Source organism: Stegostoma tigrinum, chromosome 19 (assembly GCF_030684315.1).
Source record: "Stegostoma tigrinum isolate sSteTig4 chromosome 19, sSteTig4.hap1, whole genome shotgun sequence".
Classification (NCBI taxonomy): domain Eukaryota; kingdom Metazoa; phylum Chordata; class Chondrichthyes; order Orectolobiformes; family Stegostomatidae; genus Stegostoma; species Stegostoma tigrinum.
This window is the reverse complement of record NC_081372.1, coordinates 7,761,028-7,787,420: the sequence shown is the minus strand read 5'-3', so window position 1 is coordinate 7,787,420 and position 26,393 is coordinate 7,761,028. Positions and strand designations below refer to the sequence as shown.

Here is a 26,393-nt window from a genome sequence, read left to right as displayed (position 1 = left end):
TATTGAGTTGGACGATCAGCCATGATTGTGAGGAAAGATGGAGCAGGCTCGAAGGGCAGAAGGGCCTCCTCCTGCTCCTATCTTTTATGTTTCTATGTTTATGGTGGTTGTGACCTCGACCGGAGGGACAGCAGGAATCATTCATCCAGAAATTATAAACAAAAAAGAGAAATTGCTGGAAAAGCTCAGCAGGTCTAGCAACATCTGTGGAGAGAGATCGGAATTAACATTTCGGGTCAAGTGACCCTTCCTCAGAAGCTAAAAGTGAAATTCAGCCTCACACATTGCCACACTGGAATTTGATGTTGTGACCTTCGCAATAGGCCTTAAACACTTGCATTTATACAGCACCTTAACCATCCCAAGATGCTTCACAGGAGCAAAATCTGACAAAAAAAAATTGAAACTGAATTAAAGGAGACATTTGGGCAGGTGATCCAAAAGTTTGATTAGGAGTAGGAAAATGTTAAAGGAAGAGAGGTTTTGGGAGATATAGACCTGGGCAGCTGAAGTTGCATCATCATTGTTGGTGTGATGGAGAAGTGAATGATGTAGGGAATGCAAAATGTCCTAGGGATCAGGAGAGTAGCCATGTTGGAACAAATATAGAGACATTCTGTGGAGAGAGAAACCGAGTTAACATTCAAGTCCTCAGAAGTGAAAGTTTTTTTAAATACTTTTGACGGAGGTAGAGAAAAAGCAAGAGGGCAGATGATGAGGATACTCAGTGCAGAAGACAAAAGGGTTGTTGGTAGCAGGGAGATGTAAAATGGGATGTGAGAGGGACAGAATTGGTCAGAGCCAAAGTGGTCCACAATAAGGCTCTTCAGCCAGTTGAGTCTGTGCCAGTCAAAAACAAGCACCTAACTATTCTTGGATAGTAGAAACTGCCGATGCTGGAGAATCTGGGATAACACGGAGTGAAGCTGGATGAACACAGCAGGCCAAGTGGCATCAGAGGAGCAGGAAAGCTGATGTTTGGTGCCTAGACCCTTCTTCAGAAAAAGAGTCCAGACCGGAAACGTCAGCTTTACTGCTCCTCTGATGCCGCTTGGCCTGCTGTGTTCATCCAGCTCTACACCTTGTAGTCCCCAATTATTCTCATCCTATTTTCTGCACTTGGCAATTTCACCTCGTACCCTGGGCTTTTGCAAGAATACACTCGAGGGCTTGTTAACCTGTTCTTAAGATCCTTTCTACTAGGTGCAAAGTAAACAAAACACCAACACCAATCTGCTAGGGGTGGGGGGGGGGTGTGGAACAGAATGTAAGAGAAATAGACAGCAGGCATAATGTGATTAGTTCTGAAGAAGGCTCATTAGACTCGAAATACTGTGTTTTCTCTGCTGCTGAGTTTCTGCAGCAATCTCTGTTTGCAATCCTCCCAGGCCCTAAAGGAAGAGTAAGTGCTGCGCTGGGAGGAGTTTTGAACAGTGTGTACAGATCCGGTTGGCACGCAGGTGAACAGGTGGGAGGTGTGGCTGTGTATAAGTTTCAGCCTCTAGGAGAGTGAGCTGTTTTGTGCACTACGTGTTGCAGGCAGTGCAAACAGTTCCAACAGTGAGGTGTAGTGGTCAGACAGGTTCCTTGGAAGGAGAGGTTTTTTTTAAAAAAAAGATGATGCCTGCAAATGGAAATTTGCTGCACAAAGGCAACTGCCGCAAGCCGCTAGGGAAACTGGCTCAGAGGCTGGAGGAGGTGAAGTGTCCCTGGAGGCAGAGTTCCGGCCTGGAGCTTAGTCACAGTGAAGTGGCCAGGCTGGCGACAGACGCCTTGCTGGAGTCCGGCCTCGCCGCCTACAAGCGGGCACTGGCTGGCGAGAGGGAGCTGGGCTTCCTCTCCGAGCTGGAGATCGCCTACATCAGCCAGAGGGGCGGAGTGGCCAGGCTGGCCGAGCCCAGCCACAGTGACTGGGAAGCAGGGGACACGCAGTCGGAGCTGACCTCGGGCACCTACTTCCCCATGCAGTCGGACTCCGAGGCCCCAGTGCTGGACCTAGGCTGGTCCAGAGTTCAGCCCTGTGCCTCCCTGCCCTCAGACACTCAGGTCATCTTCCAAAGGGACAAGACTCACAGCATTAAGGACACCATACGCCAGTTGCTCAGCAAGGCCAAGTCGGTAGGTGTACAGTCTACTCACCTCAAGAGCTTTTACCCCTGTCATAACTGAGAGTTGGGTGCAGATATTAGCTTAGCCCCGTGTAAGGCCCATCCAATTAATCCCACTCCCCTGCCCTTTCTCACTAACCCTGCACATTTTAGCAAGTATTTATCGAATTGCCTTTGGGAGGTGGTGGTTGGATTTTCTTTTACTTCCCTGTTGAGGCAGCACATCCATGCATCAAATGCATTCTCCTCTCCGCTGTGGTTCTCTGCCAATCACCTTAACTCCCTCTGCGCTCTGGTTACCGACTGCCATCTCACAAGAAACAGTTGCTTCCAATCTGCTCTATCAGGATGTAGGATTTTGACATTTTCTAAACCCTTCCTTCAGCTTTTGCAGTGACGGAAATAGTTTCCAATCTGTTCGTGTAACTGAAGCACCTCAACCAATGTGAATGGACCCCAGGATCGAACATATGCTCAGAATATGCCCAGTGTCTAATGTGACATCTCACCACTGACAACACGGTCAGAAATCACACGACGCCGGGTTATTGTCCATCAGGTTTATTTAAAATAGCAAACTTTCGTAATGCTGCTCCTTCGTGAGGTGAGGTGGCTGTCAACACAGACATAACAAACAGAATCGGAGTCATCGCAGCAAAATAAGCTGCCCCCTTCCTCCAAAGACAGTGGGTTGCAGAACCGAGATATTTTTAAGGCAGTGGAAGATAGATTGTTGATGACGAAGAGGGTGAATGATTCTCACGGGTATGCAGGAATGTAGAACTGACGTTAAAATCTGATCAGCTACTATTTTATTGAATGGTGAAGCAGGGCTCAAAGGGCTGAGTGGCCTACTGTTGTTCATATGTTTGTAGAAATAGCCACGTATCCGCTTCAGTCCTTCCCAGAGAAGGACAGAGGCATTAGTTGTGTTTCTTTTAGTTGACTCCTTTACAAACAGCTGATGTTCCAGTCCAAGGTGTTTACTTTTTGTTTATTAAGTGAAATGTCATCCCAGGACTTGCTGTGCAGCCAGAACAGAAACTAATTGCTGAGTTTTCCCTCCTATCATTCCTTCACAATCCAATTGCCCAGCTTCCCAATCTGATCAACACCCGTTGTCTTCATTCTTATTTTCAATTTACGTTTAATTCATATATTTATCAATTCATTTTCTAGCACAACTTGAATGCAGCACTGCAGAAATGTGCAATGCAGTTGATTTAGTTAAACATGGCACTGTCAGCACCTCATGCTACTTAAATGATGCTTAACTGAAGAATGTAAATGTATAGTTTGCCTGTATATATTAAACATATTGCCTGTCTATCAGGGCTAGTAACTTATAGAACTCCTCTGTTATTTCCTTGTATTGAATGTCACAATTAGTTCATGTTACAATTTTGTAATTGGATTGAGACATTTAAAAGTGCAAAGTGCTCAACATAGAATTTTATTGTATTTTCCATAACATTCTCTTTAAAACGGTTAGTAATGTGCTTATAGATATTTGTGAATAAATGTATTTTTGCAAAAAATTAAAAGACATCCTATTTAGTTTTACTCTATCAATTTTTTTGTTTTTTTTTTAATTAATATATTCTTTCGTGGGATGTCAGCAAAGCTGGCAATTTGTTGCCCACCCAGAATTGCCCTCGAATTGAGTGACTTCAAGTGACAACCACATTCCATGCCAACAAGGCCAGACCCATTTTTTCCTAACCCCAGGAACATATTGAACCTGAGCAGGTGAGGAGACCTTGTACCTGGGAACCGTTTCCCTGTGATCACGACAGAAACATCATTGCCACATGCTTGCATCTCTGAGGTTGCCTTTTCATTTCTCCCAGTTTTTGGTATGCGTCCTGACCTCTGACTCCTATCACAGGACCTGCAGGTGATCTGACATGACTGAAAGGGGTCAAAGGGTCAGTTGTCCCAGAGCCAGAGCAAATTACTTTGGCATCTGAAGCAAAAAGGAGTCTCAGTGGCTCTTTCACCTCCTAGGGATTCTTTACTTTTTGTTTTTGTAAAAATATAGTTAGTTCACAAACTATCTAAGAACATTACAAATGCCACTTTTCTCCATTGTACATGTCGCCATCTTACATGCCTCAAACTAATTGCAGGCTTACTATATCCATTTAGTGACAAGCATTCAGTCCAAGGACTAGAGTGCATGGTGGAATGTTGGCATTAGGGACTTGGATAAACTATCACTTATGGAGTGAACAATAGTAGACAGCTCAAATGCTCCACGACTTGAGCACAGGCATGATGATAGTTTCAGTGGCAGACATAGCTGAAATGAGAAGATAGAGCTAAATAGTCACAAGAAGTATTAAATGGAAAGTTATTTTAAAATAAGAACTCCTATTCGGAGAATGATGATTGAATGTGGAATTACTCTGTAACAGAACATTGCTGGATCAGTGGCCCTGTATCGTTATCATGGGAAGTAGATAATTGCCTGGCAGAGAGGAATATTATGGGATATGAGAACCAATAGAGTAAGGCAGCTCAGGTGAAGTAAGGGACTGATGGTCAGTTTCTGCATTATGACAATCTACGATCTGATCTGTCTCAAATATAAAATTCACCAAACAGTTTTTAAAATGTTTTGCCATCTGTCATCTCAAGCAATTTAAATTAATTGCTGCTGTTCCATTGTTCCATGCAGTTGCTTTCGTGCAGGATAATTATCTGCTGATGCTCCCTCTGCCATTTCAAATCCAGGGAGAAAGTTTGAAGCTGTTCAAAAACTGCAGTTAACATGCCAATGTTGGAACTGCCTTCATGCGGCATGAAGTGTCTGTTTCTTTGTTATCGTGTTTTCAACAAATCCTTCTGGAATTTAATTTTTGTAAGAGGAAAGAAGAATGTACAAGAATGAAATTGGTGTTTCTTGATTGTTTGTGTCGTCTTTTCTTTGCAGCTCATTGCGATTACGATGGATCTATTCACTGATGTTGACATATTTTGTGACTTGTTGGAAGCTTCTGCTAAACGAAGAGTGCCTGTCTACCTACTTCTGGATGAAGCTAACCTGGAACACTTTATGCTAATGTGTGACGAGCTTGACATTCAAAAAGATCATGTGGTTGTAAGTTTTTGTTGCTTATTCAATCTCATGCCAACAGGAAATGGTGATCTTTCTTAATATGACCAGATTCTGTTGTAGCAGGTACCCGTTGTCTCAGGGCGCACCATATGTGGCTGCAGAATCTTTGGATAGTATTACCCCCCAGAGTTCCCTTTGCCAAAGGATTGTGCCATTTGCCAATGACTGCTCAGTTATGCTGATGTTGTGTTGAACACGACACCAAATTAAACTAATCCCTCCTGCCTGGTCTTGGTCCATATCCCTCCATTCCTTGTATATTCATAAGCTTATCTAAAAGTTCTTTAAATGCCCTGGTTGTATCTACCTCTACCATCACCCTTGGCAGCACGTTCCAGACACGTACCACTCAGTGTAAAAAAAAAAAAAAAAAATGCACCTCTCACCTTAAATGCATGCCCCTTAGTATCAGACATTTCAACTCTGGGGGAAATAGATTCTGATTGTCAATCCTATCTCGTAATTTTATGGACTTCTAACCAGTCTCCTGTCGTCCTTTTGCCCTCCAAAGAAAACAATGTAGTTTTTCTAACCCCTCCTTATAGCTCATACCCTCTTATCCAGGCAGCATCCTGGTAAAGCTCTTCTGCATCCTCTCCAAAGCCTCCACATCCTTCCTGTAATGTGATGACCAGATTGAAGCAGTACTCTTAAGTGTGGCCTAACCAAAGTCTTCTAAAGCTGCAACATGACATCCTGACTCTTGCACTCAATTCCCCGACTGATATAGGCAAGTGTGCCACATGTCTCCTTTAACACTCTCTATCTACTCGTGTGGCCATTTCCTTGGTATTTCTAGGTATTAGAGATCAAGTGACATGGTGTTCAGGTCAGGGATCATATAATCTGATTGAATGATGGAGCAGAATCAAAGGGCAGAATGGCCTACTCATCCTTTTTCCTCTGTTCTCATGAAAGCAAGAAAACTAGGAAGCTATTCAATCCCTCGAGCCTGTTCTATCATGTAATGAGGAAAACCATGGAGAGAAGGTAGGGGAATGGGACTAGGAATGGATGAGGTGAGTTGCTCTTGGAGAGAGCCAGCACTGACTTAGTGGCTGTAAAGTCTGCTTTTCATTTTCATAACCATTCCCTGATTCCATCACCCGGATGGGAAAGGATTCGTGCCTAGAGTTGTGGAGAATCAGGAGAATGCATCTTGCATTGTGAATGCCAAAGTGATATCAGCACAACCCTATGAAAGGTGACTTATCCATTTCCCTACTGGCATTGAGAGCAGCCGTCCAGAATCTTTGGCTTCTGCTACCTGATCAATGTTCCCCCAAGGTGTATCTGAAATCATTATCCTTGGACAATTCTCAATGGTTAGCATCTGGCTATACTTTTTATATAATTGTTCTATTCTACACCCATTGTATTAGGCGCATTCTAAGCATTTAATAGAATTGCTAACAAAATTGCAGTCTAATGATACGGTTCCCCATGGCAGGCAGATGGAGAAAGTGAAGTCACATGGGGTCCAGGGTGTGCTGGCTAGATGGATTAAAAAACTGGCTAGGCAACAGGAGACAGAGGGTAGTAGTAGAAGGGAATTTCTCAAGTTGGAGACCTGTGACCAGTGGTGTTCCACAGGGATCTGTGCTGGGACCACTGTTGTTTGTGATATATGTAAATGATTTGGAGGAAGGTATAGGTGGTCTGATCAGCAAGTTTGCTGATGACACTAAGATTGGTGGAGTAGCAGATAGTGAAGGGGACTGTCAGAGATTACAGCAGAATATAGATAGACTGGAGAGTTGGGCAGATAAATGGCAGATGGAGTCCAATCCAGGCAAATGCGAGGTGATGCATTTTGGAAGATCAAATTCAAGGGCGAACTACACAGTAAATGGAAAAGTCCGAGGGAAAATTGATGAACAGAGAGATCTGGGTGTTCAGGCCCATTGTTCCCTGAAGGTGACAACGCAGATCAATAGGGTGGTCAAGAAGGCATATGGCATGCTTTCCTTCATTGGACGGGGTATTGAGTACAAGAGTTAGCAGGTCATGTTGCAGTTGTATAGGACTTTGGTTTGGCCACATTTGGAGTACTGTGTGCAGTTCTGGTTGCCACATTACCAAAAGGATGTGGATGCTTTGGAGAGGATGCAGAGGAGGTTCACCAGGATGTTGCCTGGTATGAAGGGTGCTAGCTATGACGAGAGGTTGAGTAGATTAGGATTATTTTCATTAGAAAGACGGAGATTGAGGGGGGATCTGATTGAGGTCTACAAAATCGTGAGGGGTATAGACAGGGTGGATAGCAAGAAGCTTTTTCCCAGAGTGGGGGACTCAATTACTAGGGGTCATGAGTTCAAAGTGAGAAGAGGAAAGTTTAAGGGAGATATGCGCGGAAAGTTCTTTACACAGAGGGTGGTGGGTGCCTGGAACGTGTTGCGAGTGGAGATGATAGACACAGACACATTAGCGTCTTTTAAGATATATTTGGACAGGTACATGGATGGGCAGGGAGAAAATGGACAGAGACCTTTAGAAAATAGATGACAGGTTAGACAGAGGATCTTGATCGGCGCAGGCTTGGAGGGCCGAAGGGCCTGTTCCTGTGTTGTAGATTTCTTTTTTCATTGTTCTAAAGATTTCATAATTCGAAGTCTTGAACTTTTCTGATTTTGTCATACATTAAGTATGGAGAAGAATGGACACTTTCTTTCCTTATGTTAGAAAACATCTCTTTTCTCCCCATCACACCCCATGAACAGTCTCCATGAGTGGATTTCTGAAGAAGGGCCCAGACCCGAAGTGTCAGCCTTCCTGCTCCTCTGACGCTGCTTGGCCTGCTGCATTCATCCAGCTCTACACCTTGTTATCTCAGATTCTCCAGCATTGGCAGTTCCTGCTTTCATGAGTGGATTGATGTCCATATTTCCTTTATCGATATGATTATTCTGCCTTCCCACAACAAAACACAACACAAATATTGGAGATTCCTTTTAGATCTTCACGCACAAGGAACACACATCCCAGTGAAACAGATTTCAATCCCATTCAGCATGCCATTTGAGAGTTTCAACATTTTACAATGTTTGAGTCAGGTCTACTATGAGCCTATTTGGGGCTGTTCCTCAGATTGCTGTGGGTGGTTTGCGAACACTGTAGGGCAGACGAAGTAATCAGGGCACTGAGGAAATGGCCACCATTTGGAGGGCTAGCATCTGATACCCATCAGTACTATATGGGTATTTAACATCTCATCATTGGCTGCTCCAGTGGCAGATCAGGAAACCCAGAAACACTGATTGGCTTGTATTAGATTGTGATGTTGATCAAATCAACACACTGGAACATGGGTCTTAAATAGTAAGTATTTTTCAGGATCTTTGGTACTAATGTAAAAAGCTCTGGATTTCTACCAGACCTGGACTCATTTCAGTGGATTTCTTCACTCTATCAGTGATGTTGAGTTTATTCCACTCTGTACCAGATAATTGCAATCTAGGTTATTCTTTGAAGTTCAACTTAAGCACCAGAAGATCAGTTTTACAGAATGATATCCGCCACATGCTTATGTGCAGTATATTTTTCCTTTCTAGAACATGCGGATCAGAAGCGTGGTGGGAGACACATACTGCACAAAGTCTGGGAAGAAATTTAGTGGCCAAGTCCTGGAGAAGTTCATGATAATTGACCTGGAACAAGTGGTGGCAGGTTCATACAGGTAAATATTGAGCACACCATTTACACTGAGCACTTCCCACTATTGCCCTATAGATCTCTCTGTGCCTTCTTCCCAATTGCTGTCTTAGCCCACCTTCCACCTTCTATTTTCCAGGAGACAGCTTATCCAAATCTCCTTCCTGTAAAGTCTCTATTCCATTCTCCTAGTTTCTCCATCTCTGTCACATCTGCTCTGATGATGTCACCTTCCACAGGGGAGCCTCAGAAACATCCACCTTTTAACCTCAACCAAGGATTCCCCACCATCGTGCTTCATAGGGCCCTTAGCCGTGTCCAGCCCATTTCCTGCACGTTGGCCGTCACCCTTTTCTATTCCCTCCAACAGTGTCAGGGAACCCCCATCCTCACTTTTCACCCGACCAGCATCAGCATCCGAAGGATCTTAAGCCACTATTTCTGCCACCTCCAGTGAGATGCCACCACCAGATACACATTTCCCCCATCTCCCTTGTCAGTCTTTCTCAGGGATCATTTCCTCTCGGACTCTATGGTCCACTCCTCCTCCATTCCCAACACCTCCCACACCCCCACAGCACCTTTCCTAGCAATCACAAAAGCTGCAATGCTTATACGTATACATACTCACACAACATTTGCCCATATACTTCCTCCTCCCTCACTATCCAAAGTGAAGCAGCCCTTTACTGCACTTTGCTCAACCTAGTCTACTGTGTTTGCTGCTCACAATGTGGTCTCCTCTACACGGGGGAGATGAAATGCAGACTGGGTAACTGCTTTGCAGAACACCTACATTTTGTCCCCAGAAATGATCTCGAGCTTCTGGGTTCCTGGCCGATATCTGTCTCAGGCTTGCTGCAGTGTTCCAGCGAAGCTGAATGCAAGCTGGAAGAAGAGCACCTCATTTGCTGCTTGGGAGCTCTACAGCCTCCTTGGTACTGATGTAAACTTGATATCGAGTTCAATAATTTTAGGGTCTGAGCACCACCTTCCAAGTCTTTACCCAACCTCCACACAACAAGCTTGTCATGACATGGGCTACTTTCAGCATAGCCAACACATTTTCACCCACTTACCGTGCCCAATATGCGTGTGTCTCCTTCACTGGCTAACTTAACCATCCCTTTATTCGCCTAATCTTTTTTTTTCTCGCTCTTTGGGCTCCATCACCACACTCCTTTAACGCCAACCGCATCCTGTCGTCAGTATACATATCACTTTTTCCAAGGTACTATTAGCTCTAAAGGAATTGGTTTCACTCACTCAGCTGGCTGGTTGGATTGCAATACAGACTGACGCCAACAGTATGAGTTAGATTCCTGCTTAGCCTGAGGCTCCTGTGAGGGGCTCACCTTCTCGGCCTTCCTTCTCATCTGAGATGTGTTGTCATCACGAGTCATCTCTCTGTAACCAGAGCAGCCCCATGGGGATTTTACTTATCGATTTTTGAAGAAGGGTCACTAGACTTCAATTACTAACTCTGCTTCTGTCCACAGATGCTGCCACACTTGCTGAGTTTCTGCAGCACTTTGTTTTTGATTCTGAAACTCCGTTGTCAGTGTCCTAACTCATATCATCCCAGTGCTGAACGATTTACATTGGCTCCAGGTCCACAACGTTTCAATTTCTAAAAATAAATGATCATCCTCATGTTCAAATCTCGACATGTCCTAATCCCTCATTATCTCCTTATAGTCCTTCACCCTTACAGCTCTCTAAACCCTTTGGTCTGGTCCTCTTACACAATGGCAATGAAACCTCTTATAAAATCGCTACAAAGTCTCAAAGAAATGAAACTGAATGGATCTAGGCATCAAACTAGACATGGAAAAGACAACGGCAGAAACAGCCCTGTCAACCCCGTAAAGTCCTCCTCACTGACATCTGGGTGCTAGTACCAAGCTGGGAGACCTGTCTCAGGCTAGTCACACTCCAAACCCATCACCACGCCCATCTAGAACTACAAGGGCAGCAGATACATGGCAACACCACCACCTTCAAGTTTCCCTCCAAGCCACTCACCATCCTGACTTGGAATATATCGCTGTTCCCTGACTGTCATTGGGTCAAAATCCTGGAATTGCCTCCCTAAGGGCATTGTGGGTCAACCCACAGCAGGTGGACTACAGCGATTCGAGAAGGCAGCTCACGCCACTTCTCAAGGGCAACTAGGGACGGGCAATAAATGCTGGCCCAGCAAGTAATGCCCATATCCTAGCACAGCTAACACTGAGAGGAAAATGTCTTCTGACTCAGGACACTTGTACACCCATAGCTAGTTTGTTTTTCCTTTTATTCTTTCAAGAGATGTGGCTGTCACTGGTAAGGCCAGCATTTGTTGTCCATCCCTAATTGCCCTTGAGTAGCTGGCAAGCCTATTCTGAGGACAATTGAAGAGTGTGGCATAAGCGTCATTGGATAGGGATGGCAGATGTCCTTCCCTAAAGGGAAATAGAGAACCAGATAGGAGATTTGTTTCTTAAATATCTGCAGTAATAATGACCAGACATTACTGCTTGATCATGCTCAGGTTTTGGGGAAAGCTGGGTATCATTGCTGAGACTAACTTTCAATTCCAGACTTTTTAAAAAAAAATTAGTGAAACTAAAATTTTAACAGCTGATTTGAGCCCACGGTCCAGAGCCTTTGGTCTGAGTTAGAAATCAAGGAAGAATATCACTAGGCCACCATCACATTTATCATTCACATTGTTCCTTCTGCTGCCTGGGCCTTAAACCCCTGGAACTGTCTCCTTAAACCTCTCTTTCGCTCTTTTCTTAAAATCTTTAAGCCCTGAAATACTTCTTTTGACCCAGCTTTCGTCACTTGGCTTAATTTGTTCTCGTTTGGTTCTGTAGCAGTTGTCTAGTTAATCTTCTGTGAAAATGTTTTACTACCTTGAAGATGCTAACTGTAGGCTGTTGTAAAATCACACTTCAGTTCCATGATCTCTATCCCCAACATTGAAGCTTAGCCTCAATCATAGAACTGCACGTGGACTGTATCAAATGTACATTTTCAATGGTTTTCTTCTTCCCTCCCTGCCAAATCAGATTGGTCTGAAATCGCAATTGGCTGCACCCCATTTTCCACAGATTAGTGTTAGGAGTAACACTGGCCTTATCCCAACAAATGAACTCAACAAAGATACCAAGAAGGTGCAAGAGAGAACGTCTGTCTAAATGTAATCGAAGCAACAAAATTACTGAATTTGAAATACACCCCATTGACTGCGACGAACCCGCTGACCAGACATTACTGCTTGATCATGGTCAGATTTTGGGGAAAGCTGGATGTAATTAGGATGAGACTTTCTGGCTCTGTATGGTGATGTTCTGAGTATTGGTCAGAAGGCATAACTTGAGGCTCGGTTTCTTACTATGGGGTGGCATGCTGACTCAGTGGTTAGCTCTGCTGCCTCACAGTGCCAGGAATCCAGATTCAAGTCTAGCCTATCTGTCGATTTATGGAGTTTGCACGTCCCCCTCCCCATGTCGGCGTGGGTTTCCTCTCGTAGTCCAAAGATGTGCAGATTGGGTGGATTGGCTGAGCTAAATGGCCCATTGTGCCCAAGGATGTGCAAGGCTTGGTGTGTTAGCCATGGGAAACGGGAGTTTACAGGGATATTTTTCAGCGGGTCAGTGTGGACTCAATGGGCCAAATGGCCTGCTCCACACAGCATGGATTCTATGATTCTTTTGGGTCTTTTGTTTTTTGCAGCTGAGGATCTTGTTCTTCTTTTTAATGGAATGAATTAACAGTTTTTCTTTCACCTTACCCCACCCTTATCCTGAGGTCATGGTGACTGAATGTGTTTCTCTGTGTGGTTGTGAAGAAGTTGCAAAGGCTATTTAGAGATAGTCATAATCTTATGGCGATACCAGCTTTCCAGGTATAGGTAGTAAATTAATTTAAGGCTGTGTTGTTTTAACATGTTCCATGCTTAACTTCAGTTTGTGAAGTGGAAGTGGAAACTACTTCACAATTTACTGCTCTGAATTGCATTGTGAGTTCCTCCTTTTTGCCAATTGTGTTTAAAGTTCAGTCGACTTTGAGAATATCTGAGTGAGACACTTGTTGACCATTAAACAACAAAGAATTGGCATTCTTATGTCTTTTCATAACCTCCAGGCTTCCCAGAGTATCTTCTGGAATTGCAAACAGCTGGAAAATGGCAGGTGTTGTAATCCGTTTGTACACAGCAAGTGCCCACAGATAGCATGTGACAAATGACCACAGGAAGAGATAATAATAAACCTTTGCAATGTATCAGGAGTTGCTGCTTTCAGATCCTGTATCAGGTAAAGCAGAAGAAAATGCAAATACTTACCATATTTTGTACACTCTGTACAAAAGTACTTTTGTAAGTGGGGTTTGCTTGCTTTTCTGTAAGAGGAGCAGATCAGTGGAGGTACAGAGTTAATATCAAATCCGTTTAGAGAAGTGGAATTTTCAGCAATATTGTCCTCTGCTTACAATTGTCCCTTTTAAAAGAATGACGGACTGTCGATTGTACTAAAATGCCACTGATTATTTACTGTCAATCTAAGAGTCAATTCCTAAGGTGCTGCTTGTAGTTAATACATTAAGTGGAGGACTCATGCTCTGTCCTTAGATACCTAAAAGGCTCTACTAATTTCAGGCAAGTCGAGCAGTTTCAGTCAGTTGTTCACAGCTGGCTTAGGTGGGATTCTGTCATGGATACATAACTGATATTAACTTGTTAAAAGAGGCTGTTGCTAAATGAAGACAGTTTTTACACAGTGAAATTACTTTGTTTTTGTCCACGACACTCAATGGGAACCGTGCAGATAAGCACAGGACACAAAAGTGAAGATTTGTAAGAGCCTTCAGGCTTGGATTTAAATCTGTGGATAGACAGTTTAACAGGAAAACTAAATGCTGTAATGATTGTTCAAAAGTGTTGAGTCAGGTATGAGAATCCTTTTTAAAAAGAAAGCACTGTTGTCTTTGGATAATCTTTTCTTTAAATGAGTCATGGATAAATAAACTGTATTATTTTAAAATAGTGACTGTTGAGGGTATTGCCAGAGGTACTTTGCATTTTTAAAGAGGAAATAGAACCCCAGTGAAAAGATTGCTGAGGCCGGGACCTGTGAAGATGTCAGACCAAGGTGGGCAGGTCTTTTGTTGGGTATGTTAAGGGGGAGTCGTTATCCAATCAGTAACGTTACTGGCTGAGCACTCCAGTTAATGGTCTGGGGATGTGAGTTCAAATCTCTCTGTAGCTGCTATAGCAAAGGTGTTTGTTAAACTTTAAAGAGTTCAGAAAATGTTGCCGGGCTTGGAGGGTTTGAGCTATCAGGATAGGCTGGGGGCTAGTTTCCCTGGAGCATCAGAGGCTGACGGGTGAATTTAGACGTTTATAAAATCATGAGGGGCTTGGATAGGGTAAACAGACCAGGTCTTTTCCCCAGGGTGGGGGAGCCCAAAACTAGAGGGGCATAGAATTAAGGTGAGTGGGGGTAGATTTAAAGGGGACGTAAGGGGGAGCTTTTTCATGCAGAAGGTGGTGCGTGTATGGAATGAGCTGCCAGAGGAAGTGGTGGAGGCTGGTACAATTACAACATTTAAAAGGCATCTGGGTGGGTGAATGAATATGAAGGGATTAGAGGGATATCGCCCAAATGCTACCAAAGGGACTAGGATCCGTTTAGCACATCTGGCATACATGAGTTGGACCAAAGGATCTGTTTCCATGCTGTACATGTCTGTAACTTTATGGCAGCTGGTGGCATTCAAATTCAATTAATGCATCTAGAGTATAAGATGACATTCATCAATTGTTGTTTTAAAAACTCAGCTGGGTTCACTAATGCCCTTTAGGGCAGGAAAATTGCTGTCCTTACCCTGGTATATCCTACATGTGACCGTAGGTGTATTGACTCTTAGCTGCCCTCCGTAATGGGCTAGCGAGCCACTCAGTTCAAGGGTAGTTTGCAATAAATGCTTACACCCGCAGTCCATTTGGGAATAATGGAAGACACATTGATTTCATTACATAGTGTTGAGGGACTAAGTTTCAACATGCTATTGCTCTGTTCCTTACTGGAAAGAGTTACTAAGCCCAGTATTGTGTAATTTAATTGGTTGCAGAAACTCTCATCGTCCTTACGTGATGTGGAGGTGCTGGAGTTGGACTGGTATGGGCAAGGTCAGAAATCGTATGCCGCCAGGTTATAGTCCAACAGGTTTATTTGAAATCACAAACTTTCAAAGCGCTGCCCCTTCATCAGGTGCAGTGAGAGAGCAGGGCGCACGACAGAGTTTATAGGCTGAGAGATCAAAAGATCATACACCTGATGCGAGTGGATTGTCAGATAATAAGTCTCTGCAGGTGACCAAGAGTGTTAGTGTGTAAAGTGTTTATAAAGTCAGTGTCAGTGCTGTGCTGTCATGACCACCAGACGGAACGATATGAATATACAAAAGGTGACATCTCAGTTCAGACACTGACTTGTAGGGGTGAGGCCTTGTTCAGAATCTGTCTCAGCGTTTTAATCTGGAATCAAGCTGGTTTTATTCCGAAAGCTGGAATTTATAAGATGCCACACTGGTCGTCATTACAAATTGTGTATTTTTTTCAACAAATTGGAATGTGTCTGCAAATAAACATCTTGGATGAAATGATTCGTGTGTGTGTTTGTGTGTGTGTGTGTTTGAGCAGTAACCAAGCCTGTCCTAGTAACACAGTTGAAAGCAGTACCAACTTGAGGGGACCCATAATCTGACTGCACCCTCCAACCAGACAAAATTGAAGTCCTGAGCTGAGGACTCAAGTTTCTGCCCCACCACCAAAATGGACCCTTTGGTCCTGCAGCAGACACAGAGGAATTCATCAGACGTAAGGGGCTCCTGGAATTCATCCACAATCCCCAGGATGTCAGCAGCAAGCCGAATGAGACAACTAACAATCCGGAACAGTGGACAGAGATCCATGATGCAGTGAAGGAGTCTAATTGGACCCCCCCCCCCACCCCCGGAAGGCCGCTGCCATTGGCTCGGCATGTATGCTGAAGCCGTCAGGAGATGTCAGTGCCAGATTCATCAGCCGTGCTCACAAGATAGTGCAGAACGTCATCCAAGCACAACGCAACGCCATGCAGGCTCTTAAGGCCAACCGCAACATTGTCAACAAACCAGCAGACAAAGGAAGAGCCATCATCATACGGACCACTGCAAAGAAACGTACCAACAACTGAACAACTGGGAACACTGCAGGCACAAACCTGCCAATCTGACCAAAGAACACACCTGTCAACTCAGCAGACTGACGAAGGCTTTTGATCCTGTTCTTCAGAATAGCCTATGCACTCTCATCCTACCTACGTCTCACATTGGGGACTTCTGTTGCCTTCCGAATATACACATAGTCAACACGCCTGCACATCCCCTCACATCAGGTAATGGGACCATGTGTGATAACCGCTCTGGCTATGTTGAGGGCATCTAGAAACTCACTCGACAAGGAACCCCCAGCTTCTGTTACAACGCTGCAGATTTCTTGCAGAAACTCAGCTCTCACAGACCAGTCAAACCATGAACCATCCTCATCACAATGGACGTTTTGGCACTCTCTACCAGCATTCCCCAAGACGACAGCTTCACTGCAATAGCCTCAGTACTCAAAACCATCAACTGCCAATTTCCAGATACCATCCTACACGTAATCCACTTCATCCTTAACCACAATGCCGTCACCCTCAACAGTTCTTCACCCAGACACATGGAACAGACCTGGGGACCAAACTTGCTCCCCAATATGCCAATATTTTCATGCACAACTTCAAGCAAGACTTCTTTGCTGCACAGGACCTCCCACCAGTGCTATACACCAGATACATTGATGTTTTCTTCCTTTGGATTCATGGCAAGGAATCACTAAAACAACTACCATGGTCTACTCTTCAGAATCAGGCTCATTCCTGGACACACACATCTCCGACAGGGATAGACACCTCAGTACCTCACTCTGCGGCAAGCCCATGGATAACCTCACGATGCTGCACTTCTCTAGTTTCCACCCTAAACATGTTAAAGAAGTCATCTCCTATGCTCAAGCTTTATGCATACACAAGGTCTGCTCAGCTGAGGGGAACACAACGGACACTTAAGTTTTCATCAGAACGGGATAAGATGCTCAACTCATGGATCACCAGTTCCGACATGCCACAGCGAAAAACCCACAACAACCTCCTCAGAAGACAATCACAGAACACGACCAATAAGAGTTTCCTTCTTCATCCAGTACTTCCCCCGAGCGGAGAAACTACACAGTGTTCTTCACAGCTGACCAACACGTCATCAACGATGATGAACATCTCGCCAAAATCTTTCCTACGCTTACACTTCTCGCCTTCAAACAACTGCCAAACCTTAAACAGACCATTGTTGTCGATGTTTTCTGTGAACATTGACCACAGCACCACATAACCCTCTCATGGTACCCTCTGCAAGAAATGTCAGATCATCAACATGGATACTAACATCACACATGGGAACACCACCCACCATGTACACGGTATACTCATGTGACTCGGCCAATCTCATACGCTGCAGACAAAGATGCCCCAAGGCATGGTATATTGATGAGACCCTGCAGATGCTATGACAACGGAAGAATGGACACTGCACAACAATCACCAGGCAGGAATGTTCCCTTCCAGTTTGGGAAAACTTCAGCGGTTAAAGGCATTCACCCTCCGATCTTTGGGTAAGAGTCCCCCAAGGCAGACTCCAAGATACACAACAATGCAGAATTGCTGAGCAGAAACTGATAGCCAAGTGCGGTACCCATAAAGATGGCCTCAACCGTGATCTTGGGTTCATGTCGCGCTCCAGATGAGCCCACCACACTATTCTGTATCTGTAAAACCTTCCTCACTTTCCTGTTTTTGGAAGCATCACCTTGATAAATTGTTATGATTTCTCTGCCTTAATTGGTTTGTACACGCACACATGAAAATCTAAGGGGTGAATCATTTCATCCAAGATGCTTGTTTATTTGTGGAAACATTCTCCTTTGTTCAAAAATACACAATTTGTAATCACAGTCAATTTCTTTAGCATCTTATAAATTCTATGTTTTGGAACAAAACCAGGTTAAAACTGAGACAGATTCTGAACAAGGCCTCACACCTACAAGTCAGCGTCTGAACTGCGATGTCACCTTGTGTATATTTATACGGCTCTCCCTGATGGTCATGACAGCACAGCACTGACACTGACTTTATAAACACTTTACACACTGTCTAACACTCTTGGTCACCTGCAGAGACTTATTATCTGGCACTCCACTCACGTCAGATGTATGATCTTTTGATCTCTCAGCCTATAAACTTTGTGTCTGCGTGCCCTGCTCTTTCAATGCACCTGATGAAAGGGCTGTGCTCCGACAGTGTGTGTGTGTGTGTGTGTGTGTGTGTGTGTGTGTGTGTGATTCTACAGAAAACTGCTGGATCATAACATGGTATCGTGTGACTTGTGACATTGTCCTCAGGTGATTCAGATTTAGTAACGCATAGTGACTTGGCTCCTTTCGTCTGTCTTGCTCACTGCTCCTCAAACAATCAATTCCCTGACGACATCAGCATCCTTGCTTTAATGAAAAATATACAGCTGAACCCTTCCAGCCACCCAAACAAAAGTGGCATTAGACAACACGAGAATTTTTAAGAAAAAAAGAAGGTGCTTAAAAATATGTAACAGCTGGGAAGTAAATAAAAGTAAGGTTTCCTATATCAGTCCTTTCTGTTTAAATGCCAATTTGTACAGAACTTGGGTGGCTCAGATTTTGTTTTAACCTGATTTTAATCATCCATCTCAGATCTCACAGTGTTTCAATGCAGAAAGAGGCCACTCAGCCCATTTTGAAAGAACAAACAAATTATTATCACACACACTAGCTCCATCCCACATTGTCCTTATCTTTTCCCCCTTTTCAAGTATTCATCCAAGCCCATTTTGAAATTTACTCTTCACAGAATAATAAAACAATTGAATCTGCTTCTGAACAGTACATTCTTAATTCAATTCATAATTCAATATATTAAAAAAGCCTTCTTCCCCCTCCTGTGCTTGTTAGTTAAATCATCCTCAGTTCACCCCACCTACCTCCCTATTTTCTGCATATAAACTGACGTTTTCCCAGCCACCATCGGTTCTGAGGAAGGGTCACCGGACCCAAAACATTAATTCTGTTTTCTCCTTCACAGATGCTGGCAGACCTGCTGAGCTTTTCCAGCAACTTTGTTTTTGTTCCTGATTTACAGCATCCGCAGGTTTTTTGGTTCTTATTCAATTCACACTGTCTGATCACTGATCCTCCTGCCAATGGGAACCCACAAATGGTAATAGAAGTCTCAGGAGACATGGGCTAAGGAAATCTTGTCCCATCAGCGGAGAATTGAGAGGTGACTAATACAGTTAGCAGTTAAGATAACTCTGTGAACTGAGGACATTAAAGGTGCATTTTGTCTATGCTTTGGGGCTTGTGACATCTATTTTTATAAGGTGCAAGACACGGTATAAAGTTTTAAAGCTAGCAGTGAATGTTTTTAAATACATTCGAGAGGAGGTCAGTGCCTTTCGCATCATCACCCTTGCTACATTGGAACTGAAACTGATGCATCCCTTATTGCTGCCACTCTCTCTCACACACTCACTGTCACACTCTGTCTCACACTTGCTGTCTCCCACTCTCTCCCATTCTGCCTGCAACCCTGCTTGTCACTCTGTCAGGGACAGGTTTCAGTGTGATCCACTGCAAGTTAAGTAGAACTGAGGCCGTGCTACCTGAGACGCTGCTTTTGAAATGAGGCATTAAACCAAGGGCCCCACTACATCACAGCACTATTTGAAAGAAGAGCAGAAAAATTCTCCGCAGTGTCCTGGCCAATATTTATGACTCCACCAACACCAACAGCAGATTGTCTGACCTTTATTACATTACCATTTGAGGCATTTGCTATAGGCACGTTGACTTTTTTTCTACGTTGTAAAGGTCTCTCAGCTCCAACAGCACTCAATTGACTGTAATTACTTTGAGACATCCTTTTTGGAGGGTAAAGGTGCTACATAAAAGCAGCGCTACCTTTCTGTAGTCCACAATATCCCAGGCCTCCAGGCCCCAGATTCCAAGTTTCAGAGACTGGTCTGGGCCCAAAACATCAGCCTTCCTGCTCCTCTGATGCTGCTTGGCCTGCTGTGTTCATCCAGCTCCACACCTTGTTATCTCAGATTCCAAGTTACAGGATTATGGGAATGCTCAATGCTTATTAAAGAGAGTTGTTGCTGGAGGAACAGTTTCCTCAGTGATGTCTCATGTCAGGTCATCAGAGTGAAATTTAAGAAAAGTTGAAATTAGGAGAAGGAAATAATCTAATGCTTGATTAATTAGCTATTGAGGAAGATAAACAAGGAAAACTAATTCAAATTGGATCAAGTAATTTTGTCAAGTCAACCCCGAGTTGGTGTTGTATGGAAGTAGAAGAAGCTGAAGCCCATTCCCTCTCTCTAGTATGTCGACTGGGATTGGACAGAATCGTAGATCTGTACTTTAACTCCATTTATTCATTTATGGTTCCACATCTCAGAATACCTTTTACCCAGAATGCAAATATGTATTAATCTTTGCTTTGGCATTTCCAACTGATGCTAGGATTGTAGTGTGAACTCTTTGTATGTCAACAGGAACAAATGTTTCGTAGATCATAAGTTCGTAGGAAAATGCCAAGAACCTGATCCCACATTGGTATTCCAGTGAAATAGGCTCTCTGTTTAGATCTGATCTACATTGTGTTTAATTCTTCCTTAAGCAATGCAAGGGAATCAAAATTACAATAAGTCTTCTTTTTTTCCCCCTGGCTCTCTGCCCACAGATTACCAGATCTATTACATTCAATTTGCAAAAGCTGTAGTAGGATTTGATCTGAAAATGTGTAGGTTGCTAGCCAAATAATATAGCCACGGGGTTGCTGATAGTGAACCTTCCAAACATTTTGGAAGGATAGATTATAACTTAAAAGTAATTGGAAAAAAAAGGTGTTAAGCAATAATAAGTTTTTTTTTGTGGTGCCTGATGCACTAATATCAACGACACTGCAAAAACATTTAAGGGCCAGTCTGTGCAGAGACCTTATCCCCATAACCCCACATTTCCCCTGGCTAATCCACCCAGCCCACACATCTCTGGGCACTGCAGATAATTTAGGATGGCCAATCCACCTGACCTGTACATCTTTGGACTGTGCTGCCCTTCACATGTGAAAAGTACTTCGTTGGCTATAAACTAGCCTCCTGATGCCTGATATAAAAATGCTGTTCTATAAATCCACATCTTTCCTTCTGTTCAGCAGCAGCTATCAATGAAAATAATAGGTATCGTGGAATATCGTTCTGTGAACTAATGACTATTAAAGTAGCACATGTAGGAACTTACTAAATGCAATGAGGATGTTGTTCAACGCTTGAGTCACGACCGTACATGCAATGAGAATTGCCCTGCCCAACAACTTGATGTTTTGACCTGGAGCATGGGAGTTGGCTCCCCTTCTCATCTACAGTTTGTCAAAGAGGCTCAGAGACAACTATTTCAAAATGAAGAGGAGGAGTTTTATTGGGTGATACAGTTGTTCAGTGGTTTGCACTGCTGCCTCTCAGCATCACGGACTGGGGTTCTGTTCCAGCCTCAGATGACTGTCTGTGTGGAGTTTAAGCATTTTCCCTTCCTCTGTGTGAGTTTCTTCCCACAGTCCAAAGATGTGCAGGTTAAGTGGATTGGCCATGCTAAAATGCCCATAGTGTCCAGGGACGTGCAGGCTAGGTGGGTTAGCCAGGGAAAATGCAGGGTTACAGGGATTGGGTGTGTCTCAGTGGGATGCTGTTCGGAAGGTTGATGCAGACTTGATGGGCTGAGTCTTTCGGAGTTTTATCTTTGAAAACAAAATAGTGTGTTGTCTGTGAGCTGTACCAGACTTGTGTGGCTAAGGTTATAATCCTGGGCTATCAACCCAGAAGTAGGAAGGACAAACCCCACTATGAATCAGTTGAGAAACTAAATTCTGTAAATTTTGGACTGACACCAAGGGAAATGAATGCAAAAGCTACAGGATTTTCTTATAATTTATTTTCTCAAATAACTGACTGATATCTCACAGAGGGGGCACATGGCTTGCATGATCCGAAATGCCCCTCAATGTAAGAAAAATTGCCACACCTTCTTGGGCCAACTGGGGATAGATGGTAAATGAAGTTATTCCAACATCACCACATCTAGGAAAGCTGTAAAAGGTAGATATGGGGCTGATGTGAACATTGCGACTTCGTTTCACAACACTAAAAGCTTTCTTTTACTGAATTTAGCTTTTACTTTAAAATGAAAACTTGCAAAACCCAGGTGATGTGAATCAAAAGCCCCTCCACAGCAGGAATCATACTGGCAGTTTCGATATTGTTAATCCGGTGGCAGGTGGGACACAACCCTCCTGATTCAGCATGGTGTAGTTTATAACATATAATCCGATAATAGGTGATTAACTAAAATTCCCACGGCTATTAAAGGGAGCTTAGTTTTGATGTGATCTTCGCAAGAACTGGATTAATAAATCATTTGCAACTATTTTGCAGAATTATATAGAAACTGACAACATAATTTGTGTGGTATCTGTATATCCTCTAGGTGAACAGGAGTCCAATCTCTTTGGCCTAAAGTGGGTTGTCTCGTGAGCACAGGTCAAACTGGAAAGGCTTATTTCCACTGGATTTTAGAAGATTAAAGAGCATCTTGATTGACATGTGTAGAATCCTGAATGGTCTTGACAATGTGGGTGTGGAACGGATGATTCCTCTGCTGAGAGGGCCCAGAACCATTGGGCTCTGTTTAAAAATTAGGGGTCACCCTTTCAGGACAGAGATGGAACATAGAACATAGAACAGTACAGCACAGAACAGGCCCTTCAGCCCACAATGTTGTGCCGACCATTGATCCTCATGTATGCACCCTCAAATTTCTGTGACCATATACATGTCCAGCAGTCTCTTAAATGACCCCAATGACCTTGCTTCCACAACTGCTGCTGGCAACGCATTCCATGCTCTCACAAGATGAGAAAACTTTTTTCTCCTCTCAGAGGGGAGTCCGCCTTTGGAACTCCAGAAGGTGTTGTCGGCGAGGCATTGAAAGTTATAAAGTTAGAGATTCTCGTTAGTCGAGGGTTGCCAAGCATAGATGAGAATGTGGAAGCATAAATTTCAAGATCATCCAGAGCATGCTCATGAAGTTGAATAGTTTATCTCTGCTCGTGTTTTGTGTTTTATTCGTGCATGGGATGTGGGCGTCACTGACTGGGTCAGATTCATTGCCCTGAGAGCAGTTAAGAGTGAACCACATCGCTGTGGGTCTGGAGTCACGTATAGGCCAGACTGGGTAAGGGTAGCAGTTTCTTTCCCTAAGAGGCATTGGTGAGCCAGGTGCAGTTTCTCCCCCAGTAACTATTTCACAGTCATTATGACACTCTCGGTACCAGGTTTTTTTAAAACCTCAAATTCCACTCCGGCAGGATTTGACCCCAGGTTAACCAAGAATATTACCCTGGTCTCCGGATTAATACACCAGTGATCAAAACCCTTGGGCTGTTGCCTCCCCTGTGAATGCCTCTTGTCTGGTTTTCATTTAACCACCTGTTTATCCTGTTCTTCAATCTTGTCACAGTCTGCTTCAAAATAGCTCCACAGCTTATCGCATTAAACTGAGGAGGAAAAGCACCCTAAATCTCTAAAGTCGTATTTTTGCCATCTCACTCTGTGTGTAATTGTCTCTTCCAGTAAGCAATAGACAGGCATCAGGTGCACAACCTGGGGATAGGGACTAAGGCCTTTCTTTCGTCTCCATATGAGGGTGGGTGTCATTAAAGATGAGTAACTCTGTGCCACAAGAGAATCCACAGATGCACAAACCCATTGAAGCAAGTGCCTAACAGGCACTGAAGCACTGACTAGTGGGCTTTGCAGCCATTTGGAGATCAAGTCTGCTGAGAAGGTAAGTGCACCTTTGCAGGGGATCACAGGATGGGTCAAAGGAAGGCCAGCGTTATGGTTTTCAGTTGCCACTCTCCAGTCCCCATCTGCGCACACAGTTGCCCCTAGATTGAGGGAAAAGGAAGCACCACTCCAGCGAGCAGGATAACTTGCTTTCCCTGTTGCGAAGGAAGGTAATTAGACAAGCGCCAGGTTTAGGCTTTTCAGTGATTATTCGTTTGACAGCTTTAAGGTGTAGTGTCAGGAAGTTCACCTATGTACCTTCCCACCAAAAACTTATTTTGCTGAGTTGATGAGGAGCGGGTGGGCCTCTCCCAGTGCCAATCCACCCATTATTTAGTCTTCCCAAGACCTACCCCATCATTTCTAGAGAAGGGAATGTTCTGTCTCAACAGGAGCCCAAAGAACTCTCTGTTGATGAAGCCACAAAGAAATGGTTTCTGAAGGTATGGAGTTTGACTCTTTATGGACTAGAAGTTAGATGGAGACACACCCCGTTATTAGTGCCAGACGAGTGCCAGTGTCTTCATGATCCCGGTTTCTGCTACCCACTCTGTCCTGAAAGTTATGGTCAGCAAAGTGGCACTCTGATTGTGATGCTTCTTCACAGGTAGCCCATGTGGGGCATGCATTAGTTGTTTGCAGCAAGCTAATATTGCCTCAGCTATGCCCATTCAGATTTTGAGCATGAATGACTTTTTTAGCCTATCTCTTGTGTTTCAATCCCAACTGAAAGGGACGTTCTGTCTCAACATACATTTGATAATCCAAGTGCTGCCGAAACAATTGGATTTACAGTGTTGTAACATTGTAACACTGCACCACGACGGTGATAGCATGCAGGTGACTTTAACATCATTGGAGGGAATTGATGAAGAGAGTCTGCGTACCAATCATATGGAAAAAAGGTCATCCTTGGCCTTTGCTTACATGGCTACTCTGTGCAGTGTTAGCAAAGGGCTCAGAGTAGATAGTCCACATTTGACTACAAGTGTTGTTTAATCTAAAAAGACCTAATCATCTCACCGGCTTTCTGTGCTAAAAGATAATTGACCACATGTTTTCTTTCTTTCTAGCTTTACCTGGCTGTCGGGACAGGTGCACCTCAATTTTGTCACAGTTTTGACGGGACAGATAGTGCAAGAATTTGACAATGAGTTTCGATGCCTTTACGCAGAGTCAAAACCAATTGACCGTTTCTCCTGCTCAGCAGATGAAGATCTTTCTTATTACACGTCCAGACTCAGGATCCTTCCTGAGCACCACATGGCGAATGAGAGGCTGGTGGAACCTGTCCATTCCAATCCATCGAGCAGCCAGTCTGGGAGTAGTCCTCGCAGTGTCATACAGTTAACTGCTCCAGCTACTAAAACATTCTGGGAACGCCAACAAATCAGCCCATGTGCTTCCAATAACTCTTCTGACATTGATTGTAAAATCAAAGATAGTGACAAATCAAGCAATAACCCAGCCCATGACCCATTGGTTAGGCAGAGTGGGTTAGGTTTTTACGATGCAACTCCTAACAATGTGCACGGTATGCATTATCCAGTCAACTCTCACTTTCAAAGTCAAGGGGCAGATGTCCAGCAGAGAAGAACTCCTGTGGTCCCATCCAAAACAAACAAAATCTCAAAGGATGACTTATCTGAAGCCAGAAACCCAACCCCTCCATCGTCACCACGACCGTGGCTGGATTGTTCCCCGAGGCTCAATCGGAGAGAATTTCTCCATCGAGCTGAGGAGTCTAATAACCCCAGCAAAGATTTACGCAAACCCTCAGGGGGATTTACAAGGTCTGGAAACCGACTGACTCTTGGGCACAGTAAATTAGAAATGATGATGGAATATAGTGATAAAATGAAGGCCAAAAATGTATACAGCCGCTTTCAATTAATGAAACATGGTCCTTAGGCAGAGGTTGGTCTATCTGACAGCGATTTCTTTAGATGCTTTCTTGCATAAACATTCTTTGATTAACCAAAGCTGCTGTGTACGGTGATGAGCCAGTTTCCTCCACATTTCTAATCTCGGGAAAGATGTGCTGTGTGGTCAGATAGTGTCAAATCTGTGGAATGAGGGCTTCACAGGGTCAGCCTGATTGATTACCATGTGGATAGTGACATTGAAGATAAAGGGTGGTGACAATGCCGAACCTTTAAATTGGTATCTTCACTAAAGAAGAGGCTTTGCGTCGTGAGACAAGGGGGAACTAGAGGCTTAGATCACTTTCAATTTGTCAGAAAGCACTTTTGTTTCACTGACTACGCAATGGCTGTGGTGTCTCTCAGATGACAAGCAATACCTTTCTTTGGTTTGCGTATATCCAGGAGAGGAAAATTTGGGCAGACACGTTGCTCATTGCTAAGATAAAAGGGGCAGAGCTGGATGAACACAGAAGGCCAAGCAGCATCAGAGGAGCAGGAGAGCTGGCATTTCGGGCTAGGCGTGAA

The 26,393-nt window shown here is 43.9% G+C and overlaps 1 protein-coding gene across 1 annotated transcript; it reads left to right on the top strand.

The window, feature by feature from the left end:
- The first annotated feature begins 1,535 nt into the window (after positions 1 to 1,535).
- fam83c (family with sequence similarity 83 member C) lies at positions 1,536 to 26,339 on the top strand. The gene is made up of 4 exons (XM_048550286.2): positions 1,536 to 2,118; positions 5,044 to 5,211; positions 8,781 to 8,905; positions 25,017 to 26,339. The coding sequence occupies exons 1-4, from the start codon at positions 1,618 to 1,620 to the stop codon at positions 25,852 to 25,854; spliced, it is 1,632 nt and encodes a 543-aa protein (XP_048406243.2). The 5' UTR covers positions 1,536 to 1,617; the 3' UTR covers positions 25,855 to 26,339.
- The last annotated feature ends 54 nt before the right edge of the window (positions 26,340 to 26,393 follow it).

What these genes read in the sequence shown, in the direction of transcription:
- fam83c (XM_048550286.2), top strand. Translation starts at nt 1,618, where the DNA reads ATGATGCCTGCAAATGGAAATTTGCTGCACAAAGGCAACTGCCGCAAG. An exon ending in TGCTCAGCAAGGCCAAGTCG is followed by an intron (nt 2,119 to 5,043) that starts GTAGGTGTACAG and finishes TTTTCTTTGCAG; the next exon opens with CTCATTGCGATTACGATGGA. An exon ending in GTGGTGGCAGGTTCATACAG is followed by an intron (nt 8,906 to 25,016) that starts GTAAATATTGAG and finishes CTTTCTTTCTAG; the next exon opens with CTTTACCTGGCTGTCGGGAC.